The 11499-nt window shown below is 34.8% G+C and overlaps 2 protein-coding genes across 2 annotated transcripts; one reads left to right on the forward strand and one right to left on the reverse strand.

The window, feature by feature from the left end:
• The first annotated feature begins 467 nt into the window (after positions 1-467).
• LOC141721585 (uncharacterized) lies at positions 468-5323 on the forward strand. The gene is made up of 6 exons (XM_074524562.1): positions 468-621; positions 1121-1613; positions 2362-2553; positions 2698-2727; positions 2870-3979; positions 4515-5323. Exons 2-6 carry the CDS (start codon positions 1164-1166, stop codon positions 5064-5066), a joined length of 2334 nt encoding a protein of 777 aa, XP_074380663.1. The 5' UTR covers positions 468-621; positions 1121-1163; the 3' UTR covers positions 5067-5323.
• A 332-nt stretch (positions 5324-5655) lies between these two features.
• LOC141721588 (GDSL esterase/lipase At4g10955-like) lies at positions 5656-8844 on the reverse strand. Its single transcript, XM_074524563.1, has 3 exons — positions 8706-8844; positions 7146-7254; positions 5656-6846 (listed from the first exon to the last, which is right to left on the reverse strand). Exons 2-3 carry the CDS (start codon positions 7205-7207, stop codon positions 5877-5879), a joined length of 1032 nt encoding a protein of 343 aa, XP_074380664.1. The 5' UTR covers positions 7208-7254; positions 8706-8844; the 3' UTR covers positions 5656-5876.
• Between the last annotated feature and the right edge of the window lie 2655 nt (positions 8845-11499).

An 11499-nucleotide genomic window follows, 5' to 3' on the forward strand; every position in this document is an offset into this window, starting at 1 on the left:
TCTCAATATTTTTTAAAACCAATATATCATTATATTATACTTATGTAGAGAAAAAGTCGAGAACGGTAAGGTGGCGCCTCTAATATATATTTTTGTAATTTTTAAAAAAAATTACATTATTAAATAAAAAAATATTAGATTGATTATTGACTAATAAATAATATATTTTATTATATTAGATTTGTGAAAGATGAGAGAACAACTCATTAAAATAAATATGTTTAATAAGAGAACGGCCTTTTAAATTTATTGATTTATTTATATTTATATTTATTATTTTACTTGTAATTTCAGAATGATTAAGATCGATTAAAAAAATGAAACATTATTTTAGAAGACCGTTGCTTTAGAAGACCGTTGCGAAACACGACTTAATAAACTAATTATAAATAATATATTAACCCAAAAGTATTCGGGAACGATTTTGGAAAAGAAGTTTAGCATTTGTCGGGATAAAAATAATATTTTGGTAGTGTCGTTATCATATCACAATTCACAGAGAGTCAGATACATTTGGGGTTATTTTATTTTTTGGATTTGGTCAATACAGTAATACCAGTCCACAAATCCCAAACCAGAACCCATCTTTTTCCATTCAACAGATCATCCTCAAATTTCCAGGTTTCATTTCATACACACTTCCATTCTTTTGATTTAGAGATTTAATCTTTTTTTATTATTTTAATGTTTGTGTTTAGTTTCTTATTGTGGGTTATTATGAATTTGTATTTCTTGAATTTTCTGCTTAGCTTTCTTGATTCAAAATGATTACACACACTCTTTCATTCTTTTGAGTTAAAGATTTAATCTTTCTCCTAAAGCTTGCAACTTTATTGTTAATATGAATTTCAAGATGATTAATTTCACTTAAAGTTTGGAACTTTAGTGTCAAGTGAATTTCAAGATGATTAATTTCACTTAAAGATTGTAACTTGTTGTCAATATGAAGTTCAAGATGATTAATTTCACTTAAAGATTGTAACTTTATTGTCAATATGAGTTGCCCTTTTGATGATATGCCAATTTAATGTAGAATAATGGTATTTTAGGTTTTAGGTAATTGTGCATTTTTCATTTTAGGTATATTTTTGTTGATTTTGTGTTATATACCTCTTTTCAGTTAGTATGTATAAAGGGGTTTGTCTTGGTTGACCTTTTCTGTGATGCGATCCGGGGAAAAAGGTGAGAAGAAGACTTTGAAACGTTCGAGATCATCGTTGTTAAATAGTAGCAAGATGACTGTGGCTGATGAAATTGTTACAGACACGCTTGATGGTTCAAATTGTTTTCCGATTGAGGCGATTGTGCATTACCCGTTACCGGGATATGGAGCTCCAACTTCAGTTGCTTTTAGTCCGGATGACAGTCTGATAACTTATTTGTATAGCTCCAATAATACTTTGACAAGGAATCTGTACTCTTTTGATCCTACTACTGGTAAGCAAGAGCTATTTTTCCATCCTCCTGATGGTGGCCTCGATGAGGATAATCTATCTGCAGAAGAGAAGTTGAGACGAGAGAGATTGAGGGAGCGTGGGTTAGGAGTTACACGATACGAATGGGTGAAGACAGGCTTTCATGAGAACGCGGTAATGGTGCCTCTGCCTGCCGGAGTTAGTACTATTATCTCATCCTATAGCATTAACTGAACTTTTAGGTCGATAATCTCATTCATTATGTATATCTATGTATCATCTACTCAAGTGTGATATCACAATTTTGTCTGTCCAAATTTTAATATAATGAATCGATTAAAAATATGGTCATATAAATGTTTTGCTGCAGCGTATGTGCTTGTAATTTGCAAAGTTCCACGTCGTATTTTAGAATTATTCCTTGAAAATAGACCTCTATTTCATAGCTGATATTTCTGCAATCGTTAAAAACTTAAAAGTTAGTTGTATCTTGCAAGATATCGTGATCGGCGCACTTTTATGCTTAAAAATTTTGGTAGTATAATTTGGGTACTCAAACTGAGCAGAGTAGATAAGGTTTTTTTATAGATTTAGTTATATTTGTGGTGTGTGAAATTGATTTGTGTTCTATTGCAAAATCAGCATCAAAATCTATGAAAATTTAACTTCTACAAGTATTCGAAACTCAAAATTGCTAAAACTGAACTAAGATATTGTCAATTGATTATAATTGCTGCAGAAAATCTGTATAATCTAAACTTCACTACTAATTACAAGATTTTTATCTAGAAAAGCGCCATTTGAAAAGGTTGAGAAGAAAATAACTATAACTAAATTAATTTTAGGTTGAGAGAGAAGAGTTTCGATGAAGAATAGACTGGGATTGTCACTTGTGTTGTGCATAAAGTGTATAGTTCTAAATTTATCCTTTTCTGTATATGGACAGATATATTTCCAGGATATTTCATCGCAACCCAAACTTAAGCTTCCAAGTGCACCTGCTTCTCCAATTATCGATCCACATCTTTCACCAGATGGCTCCATGCTTGCGTATGTCAGAGATAACGAACTTCATGTCCTGGATCTTCTGCAAAATAAGTCAAAACAGATAACTTTTGGAGCAGACGGGAAAGCCTTGGTGAGAACTATATTATAATATCCTTGCAACTTGATCTTTTTCTCTAGTATAAAACAATCAATATAAGACTTTCGAGTGACAACTGTTATGCAATCTGAGTATGTATAATCTTGAACTTGACATAAATTTACTTGTTTGTTACAGACAAATGGTGTGGCTGAGTACATAGCACAGGTGAGATAGAAAAATTCCACTTCTTCCATAGATTTACAGAGTTCTGTTCAATTTGATTTATAAAAAAATACAAAATGCATATAAGGGCGGCCCGATACTTCTGTCAAAATGATGCTTAGGTTTTTGTGTTTACTATATGTAGGAAGAAATGGACAGGAGATATGGTTACTGGTGGTCCTTGGACAGCAAATTCATAGCTTTTACACAAGTTGATTCATCAAATATACCTCATTTTACAATTGTCCATCAAGGTCAAAGCACTACTGGTCCAGATGCACAAGAAGATCATGCTTATCCTTTTGTTGGAGGGCCAAATGCCAATGTTCGTCTTGGGGTGATATCTGCTATTGGAGGCGAAGTGACCTGGATGGATGTCTTCTGTGGTGGAAAGGACCAAGCAAACCATGACGAGGAGTATTTAGCTAGAGTCAACTGGATGAACGGAAATATTCTTACTGCTCAGGTTTTGAACAGGTCACATTCGAAACTAAAGATCCTGAAGTTTGATATCCAAACAGGCGAAAGAGAAGTTCTCTTGGTTGAAGAACACGATACATGGGTCACTTTGCATGACTGCTTTACACCTCTGGACAAAGGTCCTGGTAAATTCTCTGGAGGATTTATTTGGGCTAGCGAAAAAACAGGGTTTAAACATCTCTATCTGCACGATGCAAGTGGAAAATGCGTGGAAGCAATAACTCAAGGTGATTGGATGGTGGAGCAAATTGCAGGTGTAAATGAGGCTGCGGGCCTTATTTATTTTACTGGAACCTTAGATAGCCCTCTAGAGTGTCATCTATATTGTGCCAAGTTATTCCCCGATGATAACTGTCCACTGCAAGCTCCAGTGAAATTGACCAAGGGCAAGGGAAAACATGTTATTGTGATTGATCACCAAATGAAGAGGTATATCGATATTCATGATTCTTTGGACTCTCCCCCTAAAATTTCACTTTGCTCCTTGCATGATGGTGGCTTAATAATGCCGCTGTATGAGCAGCCATTAATTGTTACAACAAATAAAAAGCTTCAACTTCAGCCTCCAGAGATAATTGAAGTACAGGCAAAGGATGGAACTAGTTTATATGGTGTTATATACAAACCTGATGCAACAAAATTTGGACCTCCACCTTACAAAACCATGCTCAGTGTTTACGGTGGTCCAAGTGTGCAGCTTGCCTGTGATTCATGGGTGAACACAGTGGACATGAGAGCTCAGCATCTAAGAAGTAAAGGCATTTTAGTGTGGAAGGTTAGTTTTTAGTATACACTTTATTAGTAGTTTTAAAATTATCAGACTAATTAGTATTGTAAAACACTTTCTCTTCGTATAGTCTTCATTTTCCCTGCAATTAGCAAGTCAAGGCCTGCAAAATTGTCCTGCAGTGCTTTACTGTAGCATTTACGCCATCTCTTCCAAATTTTGAGATCCATTTAAACCCCAATATACATTCAAAAATGAGATTTATTAATCATACTTTTAGAATAGATTTTGCGGTAAATTAAAATGCAATAATGGTGCAGATATAATAGTCAATCTACAATTATATTTCTAATAGCTAACAAAATGTTAGGATCTTGAGTTACTACGAAGTCTATTTAAAAATGTAGCAGTAATTTTTGGCCAAACGATAAAGAAAAATATGCAAGTAGTTTTCGATCAGCGGGAGTACTTGTGCTTTAATAATTTTCTCGTGGTTGATAGGTTGGCCATGTTCAATGCGTTCTACTATAACTGTACTGAAAAGAGGAAAGATCTTGTTTTGCTGACAATTTACTTCCTACAGATGGACAATAGAGGATCTTCCCGTCGTGGGCTCAAGTTTGAAGGTGCCATCAAGAACAACTTTGGTCGCTTCGACGCCGAAGATCAGGTGAGTGGAGCCGAGTGGCTTATTAAACAAGGACTAACGGAAGCTGGCCACATTGGAATTTATGGTTGGAGCTATGGTGGGTACCTCTCAGCTATATCTTTGTGTAGGTTTCCTAATATTTTTAGATGTGCAATATCTGGCGCTCCTGTGACATCGTGGGATGGGTATGACACCTTTTACACTGAAAAGTATATGGGTCTGCCATCTGAAAACCAACATGGATATGAATTTGGTGCAGTGCTGCACCACGTGCCAGATCTGAGTGGGAAATTGTTACTGGTGCACGGGTTAATTGATGAAAATGTTCATTTTAGGCACACTGCTAGGCTTGTCAATGCGTTAGTGGCAGCTCGAAAGCCTTATGAATTGTTGATTTTTCCTGATGCTCGACACATGCCACGTCCTGTGAAGGATCGCCTTTATATGGAAGAGAGGATATGGGATTTCATTGAGAGGAATTTATAATTAGTTTTATAGCCTTTTCTCCTCTTTATTTCATATATTGTTATTTATAGATAACGGAGACGATACTAAGCTTTTAAACACAAATTGAGACATCAATGTCGGTTTCTTATGAGGTAAATTTCATCCGTTATATTCAAGTTTTCTGGAGTCAGGAGTTACATTCCTCAATGTGATCTCCTCTGATTGCATGTACCATCATTTGTAGATGACTCATAAATCGTCATAATATTTTTGTTAGTTATCTTTTTCAATGCTGACGAATGTTCATCGTTCATGTTACAGTTTCCACCAGAATAATAAGAGATCTCAATACGAGAATCTTAACACGTTTCATTATGCTTGATGTACTATTGTTTCTAAATATTGGAAATTCTGTGATCTTTTCTATTGCTTTCCTGTTAAATGACTAGTTATGATTTTGAGTGATAGTGGATCAGCCTTATATGCAATGTGATCCATTGTATGAAATTATGAAAACCTTTTTGTGCACACATGGTTCTTTACATCCAGTAGAAATCAACTATTTACATGAATGATCAAGAAACTATAACTGCAGACTTAACCAAGTGTATACGGTATATATATTGAATGAGTACTTGAATTTTTGTGATTAATGACATCCAGAAAAAGGACTACAGTTGAATGTCAATGAAGTAATAATCAATAAAGGAATAACCTCGCCAAAATAATATTTTTCTCCGATCCCAACAATAATGGACATAATGTATATTTACTCCCGATAAAGTAATAAACTCGCTGAAGTAATATTTTTTCTTGGTACCAACCATATCACGAGGTTTAACTGTACTGTCAACTGAACTGATGTAGCTTAGACTGCCACTGAAAGTCTTGTGTCCACCACTGATGAATTCCATGGCACTCCTTGAAATCCTGACCACAATTCATGTTCATAGTCAAAAATGCTGAAGGAAGTAGATGAGTTGGTTCTATATCTTTCCCCAATGCAGTTGAGAATAGACTTCCTATTGAATGTTGTGTTGCAACTCTACCAATTTCTCCAACACCAAGCTCAGCCATCTTCTCTCTGTGTTCAAAATACCCTAAATACTCCGAACAAATATGATCCAGTGGATTCAGAAATAGGTATGGAATCCATGTGGAAAGTACTTGAAACGAATATTCTCGTTGCTGCTTTTGATCATTACTACTTACTGCAGCTGTGATCCCAGCTGTAATGAGACTGCTTGCAATCCGCAAGCCATGCTTTACTTTTTCGTTCTTGATTTTATCTACTGGTGCTGATATGAATGGTGGATTGAAAAGATAAGTCTCGATAGGGCACCCCACCTTCGCCATGTTTTTTCCTGCCAGTAATGCTATGGCTGCACCTAAAGAGTGTCCAGCCAACCAAATATTAGCAGCTCCAGAAAGTGATATTACCTCCTGAATAGCTTGCATTGCTATTTGAAAACGAGGACTTTTGTGGAGTATGTTTCCAGTGAACTGGAGGTTTGACTTCAGATCACTTGACAGGCTGCTTTCCTTGAGAATTGTGCCTCGGAATGCAATGACATATCGTGGGGGTTTCAGTTCGAGATAACTACTACTGTAAGAAGGATATTTGAACTCATAGATGGCGCCAGTGATTGAACTATCAGTGTCATCTACTAATACACGGTATAACTGAAAATGAAAAAATTCCCACCAGCCAGGAGCAAGAGCTTGAGGGCCTTGGCGTTGCTCTTGGCGATCACGTTCTAGAATGTATGTCGCCTGTACCAAACTAGCAGCTACAGATGTTCGGTGATAAGAATTTTTCCTGCAATGATGTCACATCAATGGTAAAAAGGGTTTAGGTCTAGAGCATAAGAGCACCGGAGACTTGGCTCTATCAATCTACTGGAAAATTTGAAGTTTCCAGAAGCTGCCTAGGGCCTGGTAATGGTTGTAACTTTTAGTGTTAAAAACATTAGGACTCCCTGCAGATTATTCCAAACAAAATGCATCCAAAAAGTACACTTATCCAACTTAGGCTGTAAGGGCTTCTATCAGCAGGCATCGGACCTGTTTATTAAAGAATGTCTCGATAAAATGAATAAAATGAAAACAAAAGCATACCAGTCGATGGCAGTTAAGTGGAGTGCTCCCGAAAGTCTGAAGATTTGCTTGTCTGAGGCCATAAAACCCCTGTATGCTTCTTTCTATCCGCCTGACCTTCGTGGAAAGTCTGGAACAAGAAGGAAGGGGAAGTCAATAGTAAACACATTAGCAGGTTCTATTGTTAAAAGGAAAAGCAGATAGTAACCACATTACAACAAATGACAGATTATGTTAAGTTACTGGATCTTCTAAATTTAAGATGTTCGGAGGACTTGATAGGATCTTATATTATCTTTAACAGATTAGCCAAGAAAAATGCTTGGCACACTCAAACAGAGAAAGAATCATGGTCTTTCAGCAAAACTTGTTAACCAGGTCTCGCAGTCCTTTTATAAATTAAATCAATAGAAAGCGTAATTGTTCCATGATTTCAAATCGTGTCAATGTACAATAAGATTGCAAGAGACGATTGCTATGTGCACAGGGACTTTGTTGAAGGTTTGTATGGTGGCACATCTCAATGTTGTTGAACAAAATATCAATAAAATTGCGGACTAGGAATAAATGATCTTATCATACTGATAGCTGTAATTATAGTTTTTGTCTAGATCCGTAAGGGTTGTGTTTATTTTGGTGGGATTAATCTCTCTCTCTCTCTCTACAATTATTCCCGGTTAAGCTCAGCTGGCTGCTGAATCGTGAATTCCAGAAGTGGTATGTCTCTCCCCCCCCCCTATTAGTAGCCAGTGTCCTTTAGGCAAGTAGCTAGGTGACTGTTAAAGGCTAGTCGGACACGTGGAAGACCGGGAAGGATGATAACGGGACACGTGGAAGATAGGGAAAGGAAGAAGAATGACCGGATGCCTAGGTGAGTGACAGCGACACATGTAAAAGGAAGGGTCAGAGGACAAGATCACGAGGAGGCCAATGGCTTCCGAAGGCTAGGCCTACAAAGACTGGGCCTACATCCACCGAGGGCATGGATATGCCCTCAAGGGGACGTAGACCCTTCGGTTTTTCACGTGTTTGTCTGAATGCAATATCATTGTGACTGGAAGAGAATATTTCGCAGGCATACACGATTACAATGTCATCACATACTATTTCCAGTACAGTTTCTGAAGGATAAGAACCTCAAGATCAAAGATACTCAAAGAGAATGCGGCCTGCATTCTTTTACACAGTGGAACCTTGAAATAATGTAAAGAGTAATTAACCTATTCATGAATGAGATATGAGACCAATATACATTGTTTAATTCTTTTCAAAACATTAGCCAAAGAACACAAAGGCAAAGTTAATCATTTGACCTTACCCCTGTCCGGCCGAGAGTCTTGAGCACGTGGTACGTCACATATGTGTTTGAATGACTTACCATATACTATCAACTTATAAGTAAAAGTTCATCATTAACACATCACGTAAACCGTAAACCGTAAAGCCTAGTACTAAAACAAAATTAAGATACAAAATTGCGGGATAGAGACAGCATTTTTGACAATTAGTGTGTAGATTATGTAAACTTTATTGTAAGTTGTAACACTTGGCATCAATTATTAGAAAGTAAAATTTTAGTACCTGATCAGGATTGTTGCAACTGGAGCTCTTGGCAGTTTAATGTACAAGATTCAGGGAGACTTGCAGAGGTTGAATGGAGAAGTAAAGATAAATTTGTGGATGAGCAAACTGTAAAGCAGCAAACTAGAGGACCTGGGGAGATAAGTCAACTAGTTGACTTATCATGAATATTGAATTTTCAAATTTTCTGAAGGCAAAATTTAAATTCTTACCGACATGTACGCGAGTGAATGCTAAACCCTCCTTTTTAAAATAAAATAAAAATGCTAGTTAAGTAGAGTGGTGCGAGATAGTTCAAATAGTTAAATACTTAATTATTATTATATTTCAATACAATTACAATTTAAAGGTTCTTTCAAGAATACTCCTATATTTATTATTTGGGTTTTTTTCTAATATACCCCATCTCAAAACGTAATTTACAAATATGTCCTATTTTTAAATGGAATTACATATATATCCTAAATTCAATATTATTTCTAATTTAAAGTTAATCATAGTTAATTTTAAATACTATACAATTTTAAAGTACATATTTGCCCCTAACCTTATAACCATTTTACTTCAATATCATTGTAGCCTTGGTAATTTTATGGCTTTCATATTTATATTCTCAACTTTCACGGTTACTAGTATATACAAATTATTTTATTAGCTCCTAATATTTTTTTTCGCAGCCTAAAACAAAACTATTTGGTAGTTCATATCTGTCGGATTTAATGGGACTGACTATTTGGGTGATTAAGTATTTGGGATGCTTTTTTATTTCATTAAGGTCTGAAATATGTACAGTAGTTATGTAATGAAGAGTGCTTGCCTATTGTGTCCCTCCTCGGGTGCTTGAAATCCTATATGCACTTATAACTTAGAGTATACTCGAGATTCGAGCAGAGCTACAAACAAACAAATAGAGTCGGATCGAGTTTTGTTCGATCTGAGTCGAGCTTAATTTATTTTTAAAATGAGTTGAGCCGAGCCGAGCCGAGTTTAATAACCGAGCGGAAAGTGATGTTCAAGCTCGGCTCGTTTATAAATGAATCGTGTCTGGGTCGGACACGAGTTTGATCACGAACAACCGAACTCGAGCCGAGTCGAGTTGTCCACTTATATTTTGAATATATTTTTCAATTGAATAACCTTAAATTATAATTTATAATTTTACAAGTTGTATCGAGACCAACTACTAGTTTTACCTTAAAATTATATATACACACTCACACTTTACACTTATTTTTTAATCTAACTATATCATTTTATTTTTCAAGATGATTTTTAAAGATATATCCAACTTTATTTAAAATTATTGAGACATTCATAACTTTATAAATCGTATATTACTTTTTAAAATGACGATGTCAAATTTTATTTTATTTTATTGTTTTACTTAATTTGGTTTATGTAAATTACAAGTTATTTAATGATGTTTATGAAATATGAATAATTGAACATAAATGTACCATGATAACAATTTGATAGTTTACTTACGAAAAAAATAAGTGTTAAAATTAGAAAAATAAACAAAATCTCTAAAATAATTAAATTATTAATAAATGCTGAAAAAATGTACCAGTAAAAATATTTAGGTGATTAGTAATAATTTATTATTTATAATATATATAAACTTTATCTCAGCCGAGTCGAGTTACCGAGTTTAAGCCGAGTCCGAGTCGAGCCCGAACTAAACGAGTCAAGTCCGAGTCGAACAAGCAAAAAGTTCGGCTCGGCTCGTTTATTTATCCGAGTTCATTTTCATGTTCAAAACCGGCTCGTTTAAAAAAACAAACCGAACCGAGTTCACTTAAACGAGCCGATCCCGAGTTTTGTTCACGAACAACTCTGTTTATTTGCAGCCCTACTCAAGACCAAACAGGTTCCCGAGACATTTTAGAGTAACTCCAACAACTTAGTTATTTGGAGTTCTAAAGTCAAATATAAGGAATGTTGAGAGAAAAACTACTCCAACAGTATCTTAGTGATTCCTTAAACCACTAATATCCATTAAGATCTTCTTCTCATTCCTTATCTTTAGCTAACATCTCTTCTCTTCTAACTTTTATTTTATAATATATATTTGAAACAAACACTTTCTCTTTCTTCATTTTTGCAATAATGTTACTTTTTAATGATTAAATATTGTATAAGGAATGAATATAAAGAATGTTGTTGGAGTTGAGAATATGTATTGATGTCCTAAATTAATAGGATCCAATATTTATATTAAATTTAAGGAATGAACTAAGAAATTGTTGGAGATGCTATTATGATATATTAAAGAGCTACTAGCTTACTAGTGTAACACTGGGCATGTAAATTTCAGAATGTAACTATTTTCACTTTGTTAGTAAAAATTATATATTGTAATCTAATATTTATGTATGATGGGCATTTTAGTAATACTCAATTGACAACTATTATTGTTATAACTTGAATATATGAATATAATGACCATACATAAGTTAAAACTTAACAATAAGACATTTTAATAAATTTTAAATAAAGTGGGACATAATTATAAAGTTGGACATATTACACAAATTCCTTTATTATTTTTATACACAGCCTAGAATTCAAATCAGATTCATAGTTTCATGATTAATCGAATAAATGCGCAACTTCTTGCCTATTCATTTTTTATTTTCTGTTACTTCAATACCCGCAAAAGTCGAAAGTCGTCTATGAAGTCACGCCTTGCTCCCGAATTTTAAAAAGAAAGGAAAGTAAGTGTAGGGTAAGTAAAGTTGTTTCACTTCCCTCCGTAAGCGTGTTCCCGAGTTTTTAAAAGGAGCGAAAACTG

This window comes from Apium graveolens, chromosome 4 (assembly GCF_009905375.1).
Source record: "Apium graveolens cultivar Ventura chromosome 4, ASM990537v1, whole genome shotgun sequence".
NCBI classification, from domain to species: Eukaryota; Viridiplantae; Streptophyta; class Magnoliopsida; order Apiales; family Apiaceae; genus Apium; species Apium graveolens.